Here is a 25073-nt window from a genome sequence, read left to right as displayed (position 1 = left end):
CTGACTTTGAGTTAAAACCAATACATCCATGGTTAAAACGTGTATAAAAACACCCGTAAGTCGATGAATTGCATTATTAGAAAATCTGAAACACATCACGGACATAGTTTCTGAAGCCACGTCTACTGTGGTATTTGAATATCAACAACTGCTGCCGTGCGAGTCCATCCCTATCAGTAGATGAAGTTGAAGAGTCGGTTGTAAATGTGGCGAGGGGGGCGGACACAGCGGGACTCTCCTCTGCTGTCCTGCGCTAACATTGTTGTGGAACGACGTCACAGCTCGAAAATGAAGGCGCAGAGGCAGCCATTACTGGAGCTTCTCTAATTATTTAATTCCAAATAAATACTCGAGGAAAACTCCCATGGCAAGAGCTACAAGTCAGCTGGTAAGTGTTGCAACTTTAACGTGAATTACAGTTCGAAGCCGGTGCTGAAAACGTACAGTGCGGCGGCTGTTTGACAACAAATAGTTAGGTCGGGGCCTTCATGTGAAGAGCGGTGCTAGCCGCAAAAAGATCGTTTAACGTTACGACTCACCAGCTAGCCATGTTAGCTTGTTAATGTTGGCTAACACAACACCTTATGAGGGTAACGTTAAACTGGTTTGTCCAACACGTGATTCGTTTCGTGATTAAAGATTCAGAGAAATATTATGTGCTGATATAACGTTTACACACACATGCTGTTGGTTTTTATAGGTTGTCGAGCCGTTTCCCGTGGCTGTGTGTTGGCTAACGCTTAGCTGTGCGGGTTGGCGCTTTCGAGCGATGCTGCTTCTCGGCTAACACGCTAACATTAGCTTTATTGCGCTCCGCCTTTGGTGAGGAGAAGATAGCATTTAAGGTTAACGTTGTGTAGTCCGACTGTCAACCCATTAACTTTGGATAATTTTACACAAACGTCAGCATACTAACTTTAAACACGTCCAAACGGCGTTTCATGAAAATGAAACGCATCACGTTTTGAAATTACTCAACGTTACCTGGTGTTGCTAACCTTAGCTAATTGCCTGGCTGTTAGCGTTAAGTTTATAACTCGCTGTCAGCGATGGCCGGCATTATTTGACAAGGCAGCAGGAGCTAACATTAGCCTGCTAGCTGGCGTTAGTGAGCAAGAAAGAAAGTTCGCACAGGCCTGTTGTTACCCGAGTACACAGGGTTGGGGTTAACGTTAGCTGCGGTTTACTATCAACAATTACACGTTTGACTAATAGTAATGGATCGGAGGAATGTTATATAGCCTGTTGTCAAGCACACAGTAAAGTCCGGATAAGGCAGCTAAATGGCCACACCTTGGATTTGAATGAGAAGAAGCTAGGCCAACTGAAATAACTAACGTTAACTGAGGTGTAAGACAAACAATATTATTGTCGACTGCTGTGGTAGTTTTCAGTTTGTCAAAAACAACAATAAACACGGGTGGAATCACCGAACTGGTTGGAAAGCACAACCTGTCGCTGTAGGTTATCTCTGAACCTACATCAGTCATTTGTGGGATTTCTTGTCAGTGTTTGTTTGCGTTAGCCGTCTTGTCAACTTGATCACTACGATATAAAATTGATTTTAGGGCAGTCGTGGCAGTAAGTACACCTGTCACATATAAACAGTTACTTTGACATTGTTTTTACAACTTAAAACACTGGAGGGTGGGACCACCAGCCTCTAAACCAGCTTCTTCCAGTTGTTTGGCCTCATCAAACAACTTTTAGAAAAGTGGTCTCACTAGAAATGACTCCCCAGTAAATTGTTATCTTTGTGAAATGGGTTTACTCGACCTGACCCTAACTATACTATAACTAGTCCCATTTCTTATAGTCATATACATATTCTCTATGTATCTTGTTTCCTCGCATATTACATTGTTTTCATTACAAAAACTACTGCACCAGATGTATTTATCCTATTTTGGACTCTTATATCAGTATGAATTGTGTGAACTATAGTCAACCAATGGCTAAATCTTACAGAATGAAGATACTAAAACATCCCAGTTGAAATTTCAAATCAAAGTGCTACACAACAAAACCTGACCTTTGTACAAATACAGTTTTTAAACAAACGAAAATGAGTCTCTGCTCTCACTACTGTGTTTATTGTCATATTTTAATATTTATAACCAGCCTTCATATGGTCGCTTTATCAACTTGCCAGCATGTCATTTGTTAGCCAAAGTGGATGGAAAATGCATGTACATTCTGTGGTACCTAAGTGCTTTAAAAGATTTGGTTTGCCAGTTTTACACTAGGCTGTACAGTCCCCCATAGTACTCAAGTAATAACATACCATTTAAATCAAACAATGTGTTTTTTTTCCTTTGTAACAATAACTACAACTATAAAACCTTGAGTAATATATTCTCAATGCATCCTCTCTCATTTCAGTATGATGTTGTGCCCATTCAGCCCAGTGTTGTCATCTGTTCCTGCTCGCATCCATCAATGGTAAGAAACCACCCTGACTCCTGCTCGCCACTTGCTATCCCAGGCGCAAGCAGTAGCCACTGTCCCAGCATGGAGGGCTCAGCCTCAGAAGCCCGTGCTGTAGGAGCGTCTGCCAGCAGCCAGGTCTCAGACCTCCGCACACAGCCGGCTGTCCAGACCCCTCAGCCACGCAAGAAGAAGCCAGAGGACTTCAGATTTGGCAAAATCCTGGGAGAAGGCTCCTTCTCAACGGTATCTAACCTGCATTCCACTTAGTACTGAATTATACTTGGGCAGATGTTGTTACATGCTAGCATTCCTTTTATTAATGTACTTGGATGAGTCATCCCTAGCTCGCTTGAAATGACTAAACAGGCCCTAAGAGTTATCAAATTTTCTCCAAGTTGGACAAGGTAGTAACGGTCTGTTTTTTTTTTTTTCTGTTCTTCTACTCATAGGTTGTTCTGGCAAGAGAGCAGGTAACATCGAAAGAATATGCAAGTAAGTAATATGACAAAGGCATTTGATGATTACATTGATTATGATGTCTTATCAAGAATATAAGTTGTATTACTAATATTATTAAATACAATATAATATATTCATGTTTTCTTTTCTCCCCTCTAGTTAAGATTTTAGAGAAACGCCATATTATGAAAGAGAACAAAGCCCAGTACGTGAAAAGAGAAAGGGATTTGATGTCAAATCTAGATCACCCATTCTTCGTCAAGCTCTACTTCACATTTCAAGACGATGAGAAGTTGTGTATCCTTTAACAAAAACAATGTTTGTGTATCTTAATAACTGTAACTTGTTTTGATGTTATGTTGTGATAAAGTAGTAAATTGATGGTATTGTTATCAGTTGATTTGTGATTATAACAGTAATCCTTAACTAGCTGTTCCTAGATTTTGGTCTCAGCTACGCCAAGAATGGAGAGCTCCTGAAATACATTCGCAAAATTGGTTCATTTGATGAGACCTGTACTAGATTCTACTCAGCTGAAATAGTTTGTGCCCTAGAATACTTACACAATAAGGGGATAATACACAGGTAAGACTTTGTATTTGCTTTCATCTGAATTTGTATTTCTGCTGTTTGGCTGTTTTCCCTTTTATAAATCTTCATACAACATTAAGAGTTTTACATATCATTTATAACCTGTTATTTTCAGAGATCTGAAACCAGAGAATATTCTTCTGAGTGAAGAGATGCACATCCAGATAACAGATTTTGGTACAGCAAAACAGTTATCATCAGACAGTAAACAAGGTATAACCCCATTCCTGATTTAATTTATATATGTAATTGAATGTTTTACTTTCTGTGCAATAGCAACATTCACATGTTTTATATCATTTATTTGCATTGTTTGGCAGCAAGAGCAAACTCCTTTGTTGGAACAGCACAGTATGTGTCTCCGGAGCTGCTAACAGAGAAATCGGCATGCAAGAGGTAACTTGAACTCATATACTTGCTGATCACTGTTACGTTCTTATGTTTGTCAGACAAGAATTTTCACACAATTTCTCTAACTTATGTTGTTTAAATATTTTCTGTTATATTTTTCTTTTTAGCTCTGACCTCTGGGCTTTGGGATGTATTATCTATCAACTGGTGGCTGGTTTACCACCGTTCAGAGCTGGGTAAGTACCAAAGGGATGTTGCTGCCACGGCACAGTTAATTTTCATTAATTAGTGTTGCCATAATAGCCGATCATGTTATATTGCTTATTAGTCCCGTGAAGGTTTATTCAATATTATTTAAAGTTTAAGGATAACCTTAACGTGGTATTTCACTTCCATAGTTTCTTTTTTTTCCTTCTAATTTTGCCTTTGTGTTTCATATATTGTAGAAATGAGTACCTAATATTCCAGAAGATAATCAAGCTGGAATATGAATTCCCAGAGAAATTCTTCCCCAAAGCCAAGGATCTTGTCAAACAGCTTTTGGTGAGTTATTGAATACCATAATTTGTACAGCCAAGATGCAACAAAATGTTACTTTTCTACTGAATGAAAACATATCATTCATTCATCCATCCTTCCATTGTGTACATGATCGCTTGAAAATACATGAAATATACACATATTCTGTTTTCCTCTCAGTCACTGGACCCTTCAAAGCGGATTGGGTGTGAAGAAATAGGGGGTTACGACCCTTTGAGACAGCACCCTTTCTTCGATACTATCTCGTGGAGTGACCTACACCTACAGACACCCCCCAAGCTCACTCCCTATCTACCAGCAATGTCTGAGGATGATGAGGACTGCTATGGAAATGTAAAGTTTTCTGGAGCAATCCAGACTTTTTTGTGTTTCTGCTTATTTGTGGGAAGAATTAGCTGTGATATCATGTTGAAAGATATGGAATCCACAAAACCTTGAGCAAACAACAAATCTCAAGTCTATCCTCACTCAATATTTTTTTTGACTGTCTCATTTCCAACCTCAGTATGATGATCTCCTGAGCCAGTTCAGCAACATGCAGGTGGCCCAGTCCAGCTCATCACACTCCCTGTCGCCACATGAGTCCACACCCCCACAGCGGTCCAGCAGCAACATTGAGCAGTACATCCATGACCTGGATAACAACTCCTTTGAGCTGGATTTACAGTTCACTGAAGAGGAGAAGCAGCTATTGCTGGATAAACAGACCACTGGAAACCCCTGGTAAACACCTCCACATGTTTCACCCATGTCAACCTGTTGGCACATGTGTAGAGCACTGCACACACTCAAATCAAAGTCAAGCACATGTCCTCAAAATGTGAAATAAAATTATAATGTTCCCTTTTGGATAAGTGATTATTTATGTATCAATACCTACATTTGTTGAGGCAGAAAAAAATCAGCTGTCACTTATTTGTACAGGCACCAGTTTGTGGAGAATAACCTGATCCTGAAAATGGGCCCAGTGGATAAACGAAAGGTAGGAGATACCATCTGAAATTTAAATTATGGTATTGTGTTGTAATATAGTTTTTATGAAGATTATCCAATAAATTTATAGCATTTTCAAGTTTGTTTTGTAAATTGTTGTTTGTTTGCTCAGCATCATTGAAGGAACTTCCTGTGGTAGTGCTCTGCCCAGGAATATATAGGAAGGAAAGGGAATTCTTTGCTGTGAAACGTCTCTTTGGCTGAACAGCCCCCTCTGTTGGTGAACTGATTTCTCAGGCGTTGTGGCATTCCATTGCAGGGTCTGTTTGCTCGACGGAGACAGCTGCTTCTCACTGAAGGACCACACCTGTACTACGTGGATCCTGTCAACAAGGTCCTGAAAGGGGAGATTCCTTGGTCCCTAGAGCTACGCCCTGAGGCGAAGAACTTTAAAACCTTCTTTGTTCACACGGTAAATTACTATTCCTGATTTATCCAACACATTTTCCTCCCGCGACATTTTTTGATACAATAAGAATCTCCTTGCAAATCTAGTTTTCAATTTTTTACATATTTTTCTTCTTTCCTGTGACATTTGCAGCCTAACCGAACATACTATTTGATGGACCCCAGCGGAAATGCTGACAGATGGTGCAAGAAGATCCAGGAAGTGTGGAGAAAGATCTATCAAAGGCACCAAAATCCTGGCCTATAGGAGTACAGTTCCTCCTGTGGCCACTCCTCTTTAGCTCTGAGGCCAATCACTGAGCAGAGTAACACCCTCTTTAGTGCCCTTCATCACCGCAGTGTAAACAAACTCTTAGAGACGCTGGCATCTAGACCTTGTTTGTTTTCCTGAGTAGAACCATGGGAAAAATACAACTTTGGATTCAGGGTTGCTTTGCTTGTTCTTTGTGCTCTCTGTGAGGCTTCAATTGCATTTTTCCATGTATGGATGATAAGACTGCCACCATGCACATCTGCTTTTTGTATGTTCTGCAGGGGGAATAAGAAGGGCAAGCTTGTCCTGTAGAGTGACACAAGCTTGGGTACCGCTAGGACTATCTCAAATGCAAGGACTGGTTTCCTGCTTCAATGATACCATAACACAAAATCTAGCTTTTGTGAACCAGAGCCTATCCTGATATCTTAATTAAACCATATCCTAATCCTACATCGTACGTTCAAGCTGTAGTCAGGCCCCACTTCTAGTGCATATACTCCATAGTTGTAACTGATACTGTAAGCTGATTCAGTCTCACACGTTTACCAAACTCAAATCCTATATATATTTTTGTCAGAGCCCAAATGTCCCCACGGTATTTGAGTTGTTTTTTTAGTCTCTTGGTACCTTCTTATTGCAGCCCAGTTAGGGTCTGCAGTGAGACATGGGTCTGAATCGGTCTCTGTATAAGTGTGAGCCTTCCATAGCCGTTACTGAGGATGTATTGCTAACAGGGGGCGGGTAAACATGCCACTAGCTTGTACTTCCTAATCATAACTTGCTTATCTTTCCTGCATGGCCAGTTTTGTAGCTCAGCCTTGTCCGCTTCCCTCTCCTAGGGCACTGGAGTTATAGTTTATTCAAGTTTAAAGGTGGGTATTTTTGACTGCATTGGCAACCATAATGAATATTATTGGATGATTTGGCTGTTCTGTACCATTCACTGGCTATTTCTTTGTGGTGTGAATTCTTCAGTTTCTTTTTCGGTGGGATAGTCGGTTCATCTTCAGTATGTCCTATTGAAAAACAAAATCTTATGTGCTGACCACCCCATGCTGAACAGAAAATTTACATCAACAGAGATACATACACATACTATCATTCTTGGAAGCAATCACAGTGAAGCTGTTGTCCCTGGACAAGATGGCAGAACTGCCTCATGGGGCTCATTAGCCCGTCTTTTTTCTTTCTTTCTTACTTTCCTTTCTTTTCTTTTTTTTCATTCTGACGTTTGGCCCAATAGAAATTAAAGCGACTGATTTAACTTGTGCTCTTGTTTTAGCAATATGTATTATCATAATGCTTTTAATTTTTGACATATTACCTTAAGGTCCTTTCCAAAGGTCCTCTTCCTTCAGCTGAGTCTGTGTGTGCAGTGTGTGACTGGAGTATAGGTGAAATAGGACCCTCTGGCCCTGGGGCCTGGGGCTCGATGTGGTTGGATGTCAGTTAAAGGATATCTATCTGATCCAAATAACCGATGAAATTGCTGTATCTGTCTATAAAGTTGAGAAAGCACTAGAGAAGTGTTTTCCTCTAGTTAGAAAAATTGTTTGAATCAAGTCGATGGCAGTCGGTTACATTGTGTATGGAATACTCTACCTGGCTTGTAACTGACTAGAACTGTGATGTACAGATGATGTATTATTAAAATCTGAAGCAAGTAATGCAATGATATTAGGATACAGTTTTTGTATTTTTATTCTTGTATAAGGTTATTTGATGGCTATTGTTTAGCCTCTAGTTCATTCTGTGTTATTTAAATTCTAATATATGAATCATATTTGGATTGAAGTCATGTTCAGGGGCCATGTTGTGTATGTATTGAGATGTAAAGCCTTTGAATGTGAATAATTATTGTAAACTATAATATTTTACAGCTTTTTTCTTACTATATCATACATTTTCTATTTGCTCAGTGATTTAATCATATTCTGATAATTTAATGAATCTGTTCATTCTCTCTCTGATTATTTGTGCGCTAGGTCAGTAGATGTTGAATGATGAATTTTCCACTTAATGCTTGGTAGTCCAGTAATTAAAGCATGTAGGGATTTAGGCATACAAATAAAGCCATGTGTCCTGTCTTCTGTTAACAACCACAGTCGTAACACAGTGAAAGCAGCAGCATTTAGTGGCTATGGCATCTCACCTTTTTTTTCAGCATGTAAATAAAGTACCGGCCCATTATCAGTGTTTGTGTGTTGTGAAAATTACTTGAATGCACACTCAATGCATTAACCGCGGAGGAGAGAAAAAAATACCGTGGTTGGTTTCCGATACTGTAAAAGTCCAGATACATGAAACAACGTATCAATGAAGTGTTAATCGCCTTCGTCTTCAGGTGCTCTTGATGACATTTCCATTATCTCAGCAGCAGCGAGAGATCAGCGAAGCGTCAGGAGATCAATGCGGGGAGGACCTCTCTCCTCTGATAATTTATGCAAGTGTCTGTCAGTGCTGGTGGAGTGGGGTTAGTGGGAGTGGCCGAGGAGCTGCTGGCAGCCTGCTTTGCATGAATTGTGGACTCCAAGTTAGTGGCTGCAGCTCAGATATTTCCTGTCAGCCGCACAGACAGACAGAGCCGAGGCAAGGGCGGAGGAGACGCGGAGAGAGGGATGGCAGAGAACAGCTCCGAGACGAGCGGCTCCGTTCACCGGAGATGTTTGGCCCATTCTCCGACAGCGGAGAGAAACATTTCGTCCAGTGTCGGCGGAGCATCGAAGTGGATTCGACTAAACGTCGGGGGCACATACTTTTTAACAACGAGACAGACGCTGTGTCGAGATCCCAAATCGTTTTTGTACAGACTGAGCCAAGCTGACCCCGAGCTCGACTCCGACAAGGTAAATGCTAAGCTAGTCCAGCTAGTTAGCAACTGTAGTTGAGAGTCTACTTAGTTGACTACACTTTATTTTCCACCGCAGTGGGTTTTTGACAGCGTACTGCATTGTTTATCAAGCAAGGTGGCGAGAACGATACGTACCAACTGGCTTAGTAACATTACCAGCTTGGTAAATGTTGGTGTTGATTCAAAAACTCTGAGCTAACTCGTTTTTTTGTCGCTAGCTCTCGTTAGCTCGCTATGCTAGCTGGATTCCAACAGTCACCACATGACATTCGATCTGCCGTTAGTGCGAGAAGCTCGGCTCATTAGGAGTCTGAACAATGTGAAAATGCCAGGTAGCGTACGTGTGTCTTGTTAAACGTCAACTTTTATAAAAATAAGTAGAAATTAAAAAAAAAAAAAAAAAAACTTGTGAAAAACAAAGTCGCCACAGCAGTTGAAACTTTTTTTTAATCAAAAGCCTTTGCACTCGTTGAGGTGTCAGATTGTGAGAAAAACAGTAATTTTAAGGTGATGTTGACAAAAACTACTTGCAAATAGTTACGTTTTGGACCTTGAATCAATACAATTTAACCCAGTTTTGAGTAGTGTAGTATTTTGAGTTGACTTTTGTTGGGTTATTTCACTCAGCTTTTGCATTCAAGGAAAGTGTATCAAATGAGATTGGTTACATCTGGGTGTAAAATAATGACCACTAAAATTTTTATCCTTGTATTTTTACACTCTTCACTCGACACTGATGGTATTGTCTAATTTGTCCGACAATTAACCAACCAAATAAGTTTGTGTTTTCCTTTCCTTTCTTGGGGTCAGTCTGTTTCTTGGCTGTGTTTGCTCTGCAGTAATCAGCCTATGTGCTGGTGGTAAGGCTCCCCTAATGAGAACATAAGTCATTGCCAAGTGGGGTGAGGTGCTGCTGTCAACTGAGAGCTGGGGGATGAAGTCACTCGTCTCCCTGAATGGCCTCAGTGCTCCAGAAGCAGGCTTCTCTCTGTTTGTCCATCTGCCACTTTTAACAGCAGCATGTGCGCTTTAAGGCTCAAGGCACGGGCAAAAACAATTTATTAGTGTCTGTGCATACATAGTCTAATGTGCCCTGTTCTCCACTGTTCATTTTGCTGCCCTATTATTCATTGTTTTCATCTACTAGCACGTTTTAATCTTCACCCCTGGCCCCCTTTTATGCTAAGCTGAAACCAAGGCTCATCTCGTATTTTCATGCAAATATCTTAATCTCTGAATAATCAGCTTGCTTTTTTGTCAGTTTATCCTCCCATGAGCGACGGATCAGTCCATCGCAATCCCTTGTCTTAAGTATCTATCAGACTCTCAAGCCATTACTGTACCTTTCTCTTGCAGATAGCCTCGGTTAAAATGGCTACCAGTAAAAGAGAGGGTATTATTAGATATTACATTGATGGCTGTATACCCTATGATTTTTTTTTTCTATTTGCACTTCACAGACAAGAAGGCAATGTTTTTTTACTTCTTTTTTTTTGCATCACATCACACAGTGCTGCATGTGAGCTGCAGGCCCAGCAGAGTGACTGATCAGTGAAGAGCTCTGTTTTTGGGCAAATACAGTATTGTGTTTCCCAGCCAAGGAAATGAGTGGTTCAGCTCTCAGTCACGCAGGCTGACGTGCTTCAGCAGGACTCTTGAGGAGAACTGCATTATTCATGTTGTTGACTGAAGCCTGTTTTGCACATTGGGGTAGACCAGGGAGAAAGTGGAGGGAGTGCTGTCAAGTGCACAGCCTTAACAGCCTATGTGTTCCTTTTGAGTTGTTTATCTCAGGCCGTCACGGCTGTCAGGTTTCGTGGCATTGTTTGTAGTAGGTTTGCGAGGTGTAAGTGACTTAATCCACGCTGAAAGATCACAAGAGTGCACACATCTCGCACAAAAATTGTCAATTGTCGAGTCAAGAGGCTGAGAGCTGCACATCAATCGGCATCCATCCCATTGGCAGACGCCTGCTCTCCAACTACTCAGCTCAGGGCCACTCAAGAAGAGACCCGGCTTTCTGGCTTTGAGAGCAGCATCAATTTTTCAAGCACCCCATCACAAAGGATTCTTGTTCCTTCAACATCTTATTCTTTTCATATTCATATCCATTTGCTGCCCGAACAAGTTCTCTCTGCAGCATGTGTGAGAGAAATACGGCCACATTTAATGCCAGATTCAGGTTTTATGTCATGCTTGAACACACTGTGGGAGGCAACGTAAATATTTAAAGGTGATACCGTCTCCTACTGCTCTGTCTTCTTGCAGTAAGTGCTCAACATTGCACTGCAGAGTGCTAGTGGCAAATTAGGAGCGTTTCCAGCTTTTCTCCTCAGAAAGCGACTTAATTCACAAAAGACAGGCACCTAAAATGCATCTTTGCCTTGTGTTGCAATACATTACAATGTTTGAATTTTACCCTGCATTAGTCTCAGTCATCTTTCACTAATCTTTCACTTCAAGCATCTTTTTCTATCGCAATTCATTTCTCCTCCTGCCTAGAGAAAGCTCCAGGTTGCAGTGGTTTCCTGGCTCGCCAGCTTAGCCGTGGAGCTACTTAACTGCTTCTCATCATGACAGCAAAGCTTTTATGGGACTTTTACAAGGAGCTGTTCATTTAGTGTCTGAAACACTTTGCCGTCATAAATTGTTCCGCAGAACGCATCGATGGTGTTGCCTTGCAGGGCTGAAAATGGTAGAAAGGCGAGAAGTTCCTCCCAGCCGTGGTGAAAGGTCAAACATGCATTCAAATGACGGTGTTAAATATTTTGAAATACGAGATAGTTTCACATAATATAGCCCTGATGTTATGTGTGTATTATTTAAAAGATGGGGGCCTGTTTGACTATGCCATTACTGCTTGTACTCCAGAGAGACTCCCGGCTCCCACTCTACAAGGATCAGACTTCCACTTGGCTAAGTAGTGCAGTCATGTGACTTTGAAGATCTACTGCAACATCTTTAAGCGCTGTTTCTGCAGGGGGCTTGTGCTCCAGCTCGGCTGCATTGACGACCGAGCTGCACTTGATAATGCTTTCATTCTTTTTATTCTTGGCCTGAGAAAACTGGAATGCCTTCACGTGATGGCGTCAATTGTTTTTTGTAACTTGCCTTGTTTCTTTGATGAGTTTAAATGTAAGAGTGACTATGACATTTTTGCAGTTGATATCTGTGTTGGAATTGTTCGTTGCAAATTTCTGGTTTACACCCATTGTTGTTATCAGAAGGCAAACATGCTGCAGCTTGTCAGTGTTGTTGTATTAAGGATCGACTGTCAGTGTTAATGTGTCTGCAGAAAGCCTTATTGGACATCATGTGCTCGAAGGGTGGGTCACCGTGGTATTTCCTGTGGGAGGATATGTATTGTGTGGAGGAGAAGAACGATAACGTTAATATGTTACACTTCCCTCTGTTGTGAAGGCCACCCTTCTAATTGGCTTTTGTTTACCCATGTCGTTTGTTGTCCTCAGGTTTGGATCGGCTGATGGTTAGGCCTGATTTGACTTGGATCTAGTGACTACGTGAATGGATGGTTCTGCAGTTTGAATATTGTTTTTAAAGACCAATCCACATAACACCATGTAGCATGCCTGACCCAGGCTGAACTGACCTATTTCTGGTGGTTATTGTAGGCGGGGTGTCAACTTGTCAGCGTATTTGTTGATATTATCTGGTCTCTTTGGTTTGACTTTGTCCCATGCAGGACTGGCATTTTTTATTTTTCATTAAATAAAATTAAGAAATCTTAGTATTTGTAGATGATGAGCTGATTTTGTTTGTCATAATCGTCCCATTAAAACTTTCTCAGGATTTACTGCGAGCTTTTTAATTCTTATTTTTCAGTTTGTGCGCCTCGTCCCCTGCCTTGCTCCAGTTCATCCCTCCTCCTATTCCCTCACTGTCCCCACCCCTCTGTTGCCCAGTGCTCCCCGGCCTGGGCCCCCAGAGACACAGCCTTTTGTTTTTAATTAAAAACACTGTCCCCTTTGTGTACACGAGACCAAATCGGAGGCCGTCTTTCTCTGAACTGGGACACTGTCACCCCAAGTTCCCCATAGATACATGTGCACCTAGAGGGCCAGCAACAGGCCCAGACAGTACAACAGGCCAGGAAGCAGAAAGTTTACAGAAGTGTAGAGTACACACACACACACACACGGTAGCTCTGCGTGTTTGATCAGTGGGAGTGTTTCTGAGGCAGTAGCTATACAATAGTTTATTTGTGTAGTGCAATTGACCTTTTTCACAGCTGGCATTTCCACTTATTATCGTCATATTATTCTTATCAGGATGAGCACAGGTGTTCACAATGACATAATGTTGTTATCATCATTTAAGTGTCCCTGTGAGCTGATATGCACAATATCAGGAAACTCTGAATGTGTTAACTGGAAAGAAGCTGCAATTAATATTTTATTTAACTTTAAAATGTCATAAATCCTCCTTTTGCCTTAAAGCATTTTAAAACACACCCACATTCAGAATTCAATGGACAATGGAGGTGTGTGTTAAGTGAAACTGCGGACGACTTTGACATGGATGAGTGGACATTTCAAATTGTCAAACAAAGGTGTGAAAGTTGTCCAGGTCTGTCTCATCCAGGTCAAACAACAAAACGAAAGGGCTGTGGTGCTGGCAAAGATTCAGATTTACAGCATTTATTCAGCAAGGACAACAACATGTTCAAACAATTAGAATAAGATCTAATTTGAATCCATAGTATGAAAAATCCTGCCTTGCTCTTAGTCATGGTAGGTTATTTCTTAAATTAATATTGATATAATTCTTTGACCAAGGAAATAGTCATAGTCTAATGGTCATAGTCTAAGCTTGATAATGAGCTCATTATAAAGTGTGTATGTGTTGATCATTACTGGGTCAAAGTTTTTCTAAAAGGATTACCAGCAGTTACAGGTGGCCACGTGGTGAATAGAAATAGAAATAATTAGTACACAGTGGGTTTATAGAAGCAGAGAAGAATAGACGGAGGCCAAAAACAGAAAGTTGACTTTCAGTGTCCTCTATAATGTGGTTTAAATGTAAATTGTGCAGCTTTGGCCTTGTCTGCTTCCTCCACGCAGATGCAGGCGCACCTGTACTTGTGCTTAAACTTCCGTGACTATGGAAATGTAAGGAACTGACACGGGGCGACGAGACCAGAATAGAGCTCCACTGGGCTCCGGTAGGATATTTTTGCCTTGAAAAGGAGGTCAACCAAGCAAGAGGGTTCACAGATTCATTACAAAAGAAAATGCACTAGGGCCTTTTTCTCATTATTGGAAAGATTAATGGGTTTTGAGTTGGATCCATCTCTGGACTTGTGAAGTGGCGCTGTGCAGCTCTGAGTGCGTGTGTGCTCGCCAGTGAAGACTTAGCTGTATGTTTGCTTTTAGTCATGGCCTGTGGTGTATGACAATATTTCTGTGTTCTTAGGTAAATAATGTCAGTCGTTCGTTGCATCAACCAGCAGCGCTGCTAATATGCTAAGATTGCACCTGAAGCCATATACTCTACTGATGCAGAGTCAAACATCCTGTAGCAGTAGCAGATTAACTGAAAGCTTGCTGAAGGCCTTTCCTCTGTGCTGAGCATTTTACCAAACGTCATGCGCGCTTGACTCACTAAATGTCACGTCGTATTAGACAAATCTTAACAGTAAACTGGTGTCAGCTGCAGTAGTCGGACAGCTGTTCAAACTGACTTTCATATTATGCGCGAGGCCAACTATGTGACAGCCCAGACTCGGCTGCTCGTCAGTTGTAAGCCAAGGTGCTTCCTCCCGGTCCCCTCGGTGGATTCAGCCTTCTGTTCCAAATCTTTTTCTGTTCTGCTCTAATTGTTTTAGCCTCCTCTTCCCCCGTGAGACAAAGACAGTCTAATCACAGTACTTAAAGAAATAGGGGAATACCCAGTGGTTGTGAAGGAATCGGGATCAAACCCAGGGCCTGTGGGAACAGTGAAGTGATATCCCAGAGCTGTTGTGTGTTATGTGCGTGTGTGGTTCCGTGTGCGCATGTCTCCTCAACCTCTGTAGAGATTATCAGCACAGGAGCTGACCTCGTAATTCTCATCCCTGGAGTTTTATTCGCTGATGCGCAGCGTTGGATTCTTTCCCCCTAGATTATGTCAGGCATGCACCCGCTCATTGATTTCTGCCGTTGACTTTTGTCTCTTTGTGCCTTTAAACTGTGCTGATCCTCAGAATAAAAACTGATGTTGATGTTTTCAAGCATCTTTAATAAAAGCTACTCCTTTGTCACAATGTTATTGTATTAATCTCACCCTCCTGTTTGTTTTTCAGGACGAAACTGGTGCCTATCTCATAGACAGAGACCCTACATACTTTGGGCCAGTGCTTAACTACTTGAGGCATGGTAAACTGGTGCTCAACAGGGACTTGGCAGAGGAAGGTAACAAATCCAAATCCAAATACATTTGGCTATAGCACATTAAGTTTATTTGCATTGTGAACATTGGTTTTGTTTTCAGCGTAGCAATGATCACAAATGGAAATGATAGCCATAGACATTTCCATTTAAACTGTCCATCCACAAGAAGAAATTGAATATACTTTGGTACTAAACCAAACTAGGCTAAACCAAATATTTAGTAGTAGCAATAGGATATGCCTGCATCATGCGTGAAAAGCTAAACTGTTTCTTTATCACTGTTATCTTTAGGTGTGTTAGAAGAAGCTGAATTCTACAACATCACATCATTAATAAAGCTCATCAAGGACAAGATCAGGGAACGCGACTGCAAAACATCACAGGTATGTATGAACTTCTGCTTCAGCTTTTGATTATTTGATGAATAGAATAGTTCTTTTTCATTAATTTGGGGATTTGTGGGAATTGTTGTTGTCTCATGTGCGTCTTCCCTCTCAGGTTCCAGTGAAGCATGTGTACCGGGTGCTACAGTGCCAGGAGGAGGAACTGACACAGATGGTGTCCACCATGTCCGACGGCTGGAAGTTTGAACAGGTAAATCTCCTCCTGCAAGGTCACGGCAGCAATCCTCCTTTCATGTGCTTCACCCACCCCGCTATGCTCACATTGACCCAGAAAGTCCAATCCTCAATATCGGAAATGGCTTTTATTTAAAAAAAAAAAAAAAAAAAAAAGGGAAGCCAAATCAGCAAATCACATCTTTATCAATGTCCACATACATGATCCGGGCATCCCTTCTGTGCTCTGATTGGTTGTTGCAGCTTGTCAGTATAGGTTACGGGCGGGCCCACCAGTCAGAGTTTCTGCTGATTGTGTCAAGGGAGGTGAAGGGAGAGGAGTCTGCTTTGCCAAACAACAGCGGAGAGGTGTGTCCCACAAATTTCTGTCCACGGGCTGGTCACTGCATGGTCCCCATGTCGTCCATACACACACCCCGTTGGCCATTGTTTGTCCCTAGTAGACACTTAGCTGTCGGTCATTCTTTGAGTTGATTCTTTTCAGTGCTCATGTGTACTGCTTGCTCACCAGTGAGGCTTAAAGAACACGACACTTTTTTTTTTTCTTGTCTGTGATTTTTATTTTATTATAGTTTGATTCATACTGCATTCATAGTTTGTAAGCTTTCTGTGTTCTGCTTTGATGTAGCAACTTGGCTGATTTGGATGCTGTAATACAGTGCTGGTAGTTTAGAGGTTAAAGTGTAAAAAAAAGTTTAAAAAAAAGTTGTGTCATCCTCCAAGCAGGTAATGTATCTTGAAAGTTCGATTCACAAGACACAAGAGTGAATAGTCCAAGTTTTCCCAAGAGCTTGTGTTCAACTGAAACGGCCAAGGGCTAATTCTAACGAGAAAACACATGTTTGGGTGTTGTGAGTGTTGGATGTGTGTCTGAACCTCTCTGAGACGAGGGATCGTTGGATCTCCCATCGCAGCTGAAATCTCACTAATCTCCTTACGCAGGTCAAAGGGGAAACTACTAGAAACACTCTCTGTAGAAGCTTAAAGCACGGCCACCAGCCCAGGAGAGTCTTTAATGACCTGCTGCCTTCTTTAAGACTCTGTAAACATAGAGGGGGAGTTTACTGTAGCAGTGTGACAAGTGGAATCCATGAGCGCTAGCTGAGATTAAATGTTTTTTTGCCATGTTGATGCCTAACGTAAGAGAGATCGCTTAACAACAAGTCTCCAGCAGCAGCAGCTAATGAGGCGATGCCTGTCTGAACATGCACACCTGGGTACTGAGGGTATACATGTAGCCTGCAGTATTTACACTCGTAACCTTCAGCAGTAAAAGCAGTTAGACGAGAGGAAATGCTGTTTTGGTTCTCATGTTTTTCAGGTTGGTGCGTGCAGTTTGTTTACAGAGATCAGAACGGTCTCCTCCCTTTATTCGTCCTGTTGTGTGTTTACTTTGCGGATAATATTCGAAGATGTCATCAGTAGGATTTATTTTAGCGATAGCTCTTAATGCCGCCTTTCTGACATAATCCAATGTTTGGAGAGGAAAAATAACCTGCTGTTGCGAGCAGTAGCCTCACTGGCGTTTTCACTTGGCTGACTCTGGGTTTGACCTAGTTCTCTGGCCAGTCTTAAGTAAACCCTTGTGAAAGGCTGGTTGCTAAAACAGCAGTAGGTACACACAAAAAAATACAAAGATAGAAAAGCATATTAAGGAATGCAGCTCCATGAATACCCAGTGATCCCAAATAATCCGACAATGGAAACACAGGAGAAAATCCTACACGCGTCTGTGTCAAGGTACCACTGACAGTCACAGAGTTTAAAAAAAAAAGGCTGGGATGATGAGTGGAAATGAGCGACTCTGTGGTTTGATCCTTTCATTTGTTTTTCAGGAGATAATGTAGTTTCCAAAGCTTCAATTTAACTTTGCACTTCAAACAAACCCGGTTCTATCAAATCAAATCCACCAGTTCCCATTGATTTTCAACCAGCATGTTTGCTTCCTGTGGTCCCTGCACTTGTATTCTGTCATTGATTATCTTCTTCTTTTTTTCTTTCTATAGTTTCTTTGCGCTCTTTCTTTCATGGTGATTATTTTATTTTTGTGGGCCACTGAGTTTTTTTATTTTTTATTTCTGTGTGATTCAATAGTCAACTTTTTCAGTTTTTCTCTTTCCATGCTGTCATGTCTGCAGGTCCTGGAAATACAGTTTGAATTGTGTCCTTTATTAATGTTCTTATTAATACTCAAAATGCATAATAATTAAGCCTTTGGTTCTTTAGATTTCCTCCTCATATTCTCAAATAATAGTCCAAGCGGGCTCTGTGTTGGCCTAGAGGCCTCCGTGTACCATGTAATAGCAACCATGACGTTCTGGGTTTAAATCTAACCAAGAATCTTTGTCATGTTTCATTGCCACCCTGACCAACATCTTATGCCACTGGACATTGCTATCTGTGTAATTACAGTCAAAAATGCGAGATAATTTATCCCCAAAAACAAACTTCAAATAAGATTTATACAAACACTCCTCAGATTGGTCTCTACAGACTGTTTTGAAGTTGTATCTGTTTAAAAATCTAAGTTACAGGAACCTGTAGACTCTGTGCTCCTTGTTTGGTCACCAACCACTTTTACGTTACCTTCAACATCCTCTCCTTACCTCCGTTCTCCCACCATGAGTAACCCAGTTTCTGCCTCTGCTCCATCAGTCTAAGGCTAATTCTTCCCATGTGCTCTGCTCCCGTGTCTCTCTCTAGCTGGTCAGCATAGGCTCCTCTTACAACTACGGAAATGAAGACCAAGCCGAGTTCCTGTGTGTAGTCTCCAAGGAGCTGCACAATCAATCATACGGGACAAACAGTGAGCCCAGTGAGAAGGCTAAGGTAAGTGTGTGTGTGTGTGGAGAGAGGCTGGTTGAAAATCCATCCATAGCAAACATCTGTGAATGATGGCCTGTGCTGGATGCTTTAAATGCACTGCATTTACCAACATGCCGACATGCCGCCTGAGAGCACCTCTAGTTTATTGATGAGAAACCTCTATGAAGGCTAACACTGTGAATGTTCAGGGCTTCAGTTAAAAAAACTAGACGGACCGAATCACAAGTGAGAAAAAGGCAGAGATGTATAAATTAAAGCAAAGAAAAACATGATTATTGACATTTGCAAAACATGGACAATGCTCTCTTTTTGAGATTTGAGTTAGGAAAGAAAAACATTTATTTTAATCTTACAAGGTTCGATTGCAAAAAGTGTATCTAGATGCATTAACCCGGCATTTAGTCGTGTATCATCTTTCATTTAGCCCTAAATAAATAAATGGATTTAAAAAATAAAGAACTCCAACAGTAAAAGCCAATGTCATGAGCAGTAAGAAAGCCCAGGTCTGCAGATTAGTGGAGCATGGTCTATCATTTTCTCAAGGGCTTTGAGAGCAAAGCAGGAGGCACGCCCTGAGGAATTCAAGCTCCCATCAGCTCGTCCCCGTGGGGGCCCCCACTCCTTGAAGGCAGCTACACATGAAGAACCACACCGTCAAACCTACATCACGGTGCTGTTTATTTTAATGGAGAAGATGAAACACTACACGTGCATCCTCCAAGCAAATGTTGAGACAGAGCAGAGCCTCCGTTGTAATTGTTTCCAGGGGCACCTCGTCCAAAGTGGGTCATCGGGTACAACTTATCTCTGCACGTTACAACACATAATTAAAATCTTAAATGATCAGCCAGGTGTATTATAAAGCGTGTTATATATTCATGTAGATGGCTAGCTCGGCAGAGATTTGTAACAGGTGAATTGAGTACATTAGAGGTGTCTTTGGAAACTGTTTAAATGTTGTTTTTTTGTATGTATGAGTTCCCCATTGAGACACTAAATGTACAGTAGTTGTTGATGTTCATCCCCTTTGAATATGACCCTTTAGTTGTGTTTTCCTCCTTGTTTTCCTCTCCTACATTTAACTCACCCATTCATTTCCATTATTTGACAACATGCCTTTCTTGTCTTCTTCTGTGCCGTCTGCATGCTGCATGTTGCTCAGAGCGAGGACGAAGAGACAGATTATGAAATGAATGACTCTGATTAGGGTTGAGCACTTATGAGTCACTGGTGAGCGCTCAACTGCTCGTAGTGCCTCCATCACACCTCCTGATTTGTCCCTTCCTCTCCCATCCTGCGTCCCTGCTGCATTTTACACTACTGAAAACACTAGATAATTAAAAAAAAAAAAGAAAGAATAAAGTGACAGAATCAAGATTTGAAATAGTTTTTTCAGAGTTTACAGAACCAAAGCAAGATGAACTGCCAGGTGGTTCCTGCTGAGGCCCGTCAAACATTTCTTTGTAGGTGAAGCTCTTTGGAGCCAGATGGGATGAACTTGGTTTGTTTCAGTAGTAGTAAATATCATCATGCTCACAGCCTGGTTAATGGAGGCCATGCTGAATCATCAGCTGCCACAGTTTGACCATTGTGCCTCATTCAATGACATTGTAAGGGAGGGAGGGGGTACTCTATACCCCTCATTGTCAAAAAAAAAAAGTAGTAGTTGTAGTTTTGCTTGCATGGCGCTGAAAAAATCGGTGGGATAACACTTTGCAGGTTCTAGCTCCTACAAATCATAAATGTACATCGCTGGTAGAGCTCAGTTGTATCTCATATCTAATGCCTCAGAACATCAATAGAATGTTTTCTCTTTGAGAAATTACACTGACTAACTTCTTGGCACAAACTATAATTATACAGCAGATGGAGAAAGAAAGGATAGGGAACATAATAAAAAAAAAAGAAATCAATGCAAATGCATGATGAATAATTGCATATTTATTCATGTGTAAAAAAAATAAAAAACTTAATACACCAGGACAGAAATGTGCACCCTGTAGCTCTTGGTTAAGTTTCTGTAGCTGTTACTACATTTTGACATTGCATTTTAATCCCTTTGACCTGGACTTTACGCCTGTTTCACACATCATGGTTCAGACTCCAGAAAATATCTCTTCGCACGTGATGCAAACAGGAATTAAAACGTAATGCCCTTTACATCGTCAGCATGCCGTGATGTGTATTTTGGTAATGAAGGGTTAAGCAAGAATTGAAAGACCGTCTGCGTTGAACTAAAACTAGTAACAGAACTGTGGTAAGCTTCAGCAGCGTGTCTTTCCAGCATCAAGGTCTTCTTTATGTGAGCTCGCACGCAGAATTTGCTCAACAGCTACTGCTGCACCGAGTAGTTTCTAGCACCCTTTTATTTTCTTCACTCAAGCAAGCACTTCCCTTCTCTCTGCTCCCTATTCACGTAAATACATGGAGTAAGTGTATGACTGCTTCTGGCTGGGTAAGAGTATGTTGCTGCAGTAGAAAGAAAACCCTATTTAGTGACTCTAACGCTGAAACACAGTGAGGTTGTAGAGATGCAGTGTGAAATGACTCATAGCATGTTGTAGGTTATGCTTTTGTTCATTATGTCATATGGCTTTTGTCTCGGCAGATTCTTCAGGAAAGGGGTTCCCGGATGTGAAGAGGACTTAGTATTATGAGCTCCAGGTGTTATGATGCAAACATATCATCTTTGTGGAAGAACGTTTGGCACAATGGAGATTTAAAGGGGGGTGTGCATTTATTTTGTGTGTTCCCTCCATTTTTGTTTTTATTTCTTGATGTAAATACGTCTGTTTACTGACAATTTGTGCCTGTACATTTAAACTGGACCTTTTTTAAATTAGCGGCAAGTTTTTTTTTTTCTTTCTTTTTTTTGTAATTGAAAGTAAGGAGTTGCAGTCTACAAATGTTTTATGCTATAAAATATGGCCGTCATCACATAAGGCCAATGATTCACTCAGGGTCATCTATTGAATTAATTATATCCTCCAACTCAAGGGTCTGGTAAGGGATCAGTATGGTCTTCATAACTCAAAAATATCAACTCAAAATTATTGTTTTAAAGATGTTAAGAAGGGAATTGTGCATTGATTTAGCACATGTTAAAAAGTTAGGCTATTAAATGTGAAATTCACCCCAAAAACAAATTGATAAAATGTTTTGTTTTTTTTCTATTTCTATTTCGAACCGTTATACTGAGATTTGTGATCATGAGGGTCCCAACTATACATCACACCTTTTTGTCAGATGTAGTTGAGGTGGCATTTTACTTTGATTTCAAAATATTTTATCACTTACTATTCAAGGTCAAAAAAGGAACAAAAATGTCACTGTGATTGTGTCCGTGTCAGTTAAGGGGCATTAGGTAATTCATCCCTTACAGGGCTTTCATAGGTGGAGAGCAAATTACCTGTAATGAAGAGATGAGAGTCCCATTTTTCACAGAGGCCCTGTTCAAACCTGGCATCAACACGTGTCACAAGTGATACGATCACAAGTGGTCAGGTCTTAGTGAAGGTGGCAAACACACTCGAGACATTTGCACTTGAGATCTAATTCATTGAAACCACGTTCAGAGGTGGTCTACTCAGCCGACGTCCTCTGTTAGAGTCAGAGGTATTTTTACACCTCACAGTGTTTCCTATACATCAGTTTATTTGTGGCAGCCCAGCGCAATATCAGTATTGACTGTTGCATATTCATTTTTTTCTTTCTTTTTGTACTATTTCAAAGAGCTCAGACCTTATTTCATCGTAAAGCCGTCTGCAATCAATCGCAGTAAGACACACTGTCCTCCTAAACACAAATGATGTGCGATCTTATTTGTTTGTAGAGCAGGAAACTAAGATCTGATCATGTGAACACCGGGTCTGAACAGGGCCGTACACAAGTAGGCTAAGTTAAGAGACACAGCAGATATCGTAATGCAAGATACTTATTGATCACTCACTTTCTTGTTTTGAGAAGTAACTATGTTGCTACTGTAGTTGCTTGTGAGACCATATACCTTTGCAAACTTGGTAACCAATTACTCACTGATATGGTCGTCTTATACTGTGAGGTAAAGTAATTATTAAACTTTCAGGAAGCCCATTTATCTGTACTATAAGGATTTAACTTTTTTAGTATCTGAGACACAATTAACTGCAAATATTGATGCAAAATGTGGAATTTTTGTTCTAATTTCTTTTTGCTCTAAATGTTTTCAAGTACAAGTTCATTTTGCTGGACTTCTAGTTTAGTTTTAGTTTGAGACCTCATGTTCATAAATCTAAAGTTAACTGCCAAAAAAAGAAGAAAAAAAATTGGAAGTTGTTTCGAATGAATTTTGTTTTACAGTGATATTTTTTAAACATCAGTGACGTCCTGTCAGGAAAAACATCCTAGAGACAGTGGCGTCTTTTTTTTTTTTTTTTTTTTTCTTCCCACTGACTTCTGAGTTTTCCTTAACTGGTTTATTTTGTATGTTTGAGGGAACATCTTGTTTAAGATCTTTTTGCGGGGAAGTATTTGTTGTGTTTGAGGTTTGGGGACTGGAACTGATTGAAGGCAGTGGTGAAGGACTCTCAGTTCATATCCAGAGGATTTTTGTTTTGATGTAAATAATCCAAATTCAATATTAATATTTAACTCTTAAAAAAAACTGCACGTTTTGTACACTGTATAGAAAACACAACTTCAAATGGAAGTTGTTTATACTGGATCGTCAAAAATGAGAGAATCTTGACAATGTTAACTTCTGTTTTGCATTGTTTGTACAGGACTCTCGAGATTTCTGAGTTGGGGTTCAAACAGCTGATGCTGAATACGGTGTCTTTCACTGAGAACATGCCTGGAACATGTTTTGATAACCAATAACAAAGCTATACTTGGCTGGCTATGAAGTTGACTGTTACATTTAAAAACAAATGTATTTTTTTCTTGCAGTGTGATAGATTCTTTTAAGCATTTTGAATTGTGTAGATTTCGTACACAGCATTACAAGCACTACAGTGGAAAACGACACTGTGCACATTGCTTACAGCCTGTAATGTTGTTAATGTAAATACTGCATTTTAGAACACATTTTTTTTTATATAGAAAGTTGTTTTCAGGTTTGATGTGTGGTTTTTTTGATAGGTTGGATATTTCATTCACAATTAATCATTTAGTGTTGCCTTTTTCCCAATGACCAAAATTCAATGTCTTATGTGTATTGTACACATTGATCTTAGTGTCAGGGATGAGTAAACTTTTCTTAATGCTGGCACACTTTGTACATATAGAATTGTTAACGACACGCAAACCTCCATTTACTCACATGTACACATATACACTTGACTAAAAAAAAAAAAAAAACTTTTGTATTGTTGGGGAAACAAGTATGGATGCATGATTTTGATATACACACAACACACAAACACACAAGGGCTTTTAAAGTGCAAAATTTGAGATCTGCAAAGAGGTTCAATCAAAGTAGACTGGATTTCCTGCCAGAGCTAGGCTATGTTTACATTTGCTATAGTATTTTGAAGCCTTCCAATTATGTACTGTCTTGCACTCCCTCACACATGTTAACCATACGTCTGACTTGTGTGACTGCACCAGAGGCAACTAGCACTTCACACTCCATATGAACTGATACTCTCACAGACATAATACTCCATCCACTTCTAACGGCCTATGCTTCAGCGTCGCAGACAATCTTGCTTTCCGCCCTCTCTGATGGCAGAGTCGCTCTCTTTTAACACAATGAAACTTTACCTGTGTTGGATCAGAGCTAAAGTTTATCTGGGTCCTTGTGACTTTTTTTTTTCTTCCTGCAATGAGATTTAAAGTGTTTGTGTTTTTGATTTGCTTGGTTCAGTTGTAACCTCATTTGATATACTCTGGTCTTCTTATAGCAGCTACTTTACCTTTCATGCCCTTCACAAACAGATTGTCTGGTTGAGCATTTGGCATTGATAATCATTTCATGTGATGGACAAACTTATCAAATCTGTAGCCTAATACTTTTAAGTGCCCATTTTTTTTGTTTTTGCATTCAAGATATAAGCCACAGACCACAGTAATGCATGATTGAAGATGATCACAATTATAATCAGAGGGAATGAATGTGTCATTTTTCCTCAGTCTAACAGTTACATTGATGAATAAGGTTCTCATATCACTACATAGATCACTTATATATGATCTTATGCAATGTTAAAAATGTAAAAACTAGGTATGAGTTTAAGGGGATAGATCTATATGGTCTTACATAAGGTAAACACAATAAAAATGTTGTCATTCATATCTTGGCTATGTGTATTTATTTTCCAGGGATACATTGAGTTATTTTGGATTCATTTTATGCACAATAGTAAAATAATTAAATTTTTCATGATTATCATAATTTCAACTTGCATGTGCATCACCAAAGT

General features: G+C 40.4%; 2 protein-coding genes across 2 annotated transcripts; both read left to right on the top strand.

Moving 5' to 3' along the window:
* The first annotated feature begins 215 nt into the window (after positions 1-215).
* pdpk1b (3-phosphoinositide dependent protein kinase 1b) lies at positions 216-8208 on the top strand. The gene is made up of 14 exons (XM_083994289.1): positions 216-388; positions 2383-2673; positions 2880-2922; positions 3049-3186; positions 3330-3474; positions 3596-3693; positions 3801-3876; positions 3999-4067; positions 4278-4374; positions 4531-4704; positions 4877-5094; positions 5296-5353; positions 5624-5776; positions 5906-8208. The coding sequence occupies exons 1-14, from the start codon at positions 365-367 to the stop codon at positions 6017-6019; spliced, it is 1698 nt and encodes a 565-aa protein (XP_083850415.1). The 5' UTR covers positions 216-364; the 3' UTR covers positions 6020-8208.
* Positions 8209-8543: 335 nt separating this feature from the next.
* Positions 8544-24925, top strand: kctd5b (potassium channel tetramerization domain containing 5b; the record flags this gene model as incomplete). The annotated part of the gene is given in 8 exon segments (XM_083994619.1): positions 8544-8604; positions 8607-8638; positions 8641-8874; positions 15181-15289; positions 15560-15651; positions 15767-15862; positions 18550-18675; positions 21281-24925. Coding segments are annotated over 8 exon segments (780 nt in total). The 3' UTR covers positions 21311-24925.
* Between the last annotated feature and the right edge of the window lie 148 nt (positions 24926-25073).

This window comes from Trachurus trachurus (assembly GCF_905171665.1).
Source record: "Trachurus trachurus genome assembly, chromosome: 19".
NCBI classification, from domain to species: domain Eukaryota; kingdom Metazoa; phylum Chordata; class Actinopteri; order Carangiformes; family Carangidae; genus Trachurus; species Trachurus trachurus.
This window is presented reverse-complemented; position numbering and strand designations above follow the sequence as displayed.

Bases quoted from the DNA above. Each gene is read 5' to 3' on its own strand.
- pdpk1b (XM_083994289.1), top strand. From the start codon at position 365: ATGGCAAGAGCTACAAGTCAGCTG. The intron at 389-2,382 runs GTAAGTGTTGCA...CTCTCATTTCAG, and splicing joins CAAGAGCTACAAGTCAGCTG to TATGATGTTGTGCCCATTCA. The intron at 3,187-3,329 runs GTATCCTTTAAC...AGCTGTTCCTAG, and splicing joins TCAAGACGATGAGAAGTTGT to ATTTTGGTCTCAGCTACGCC.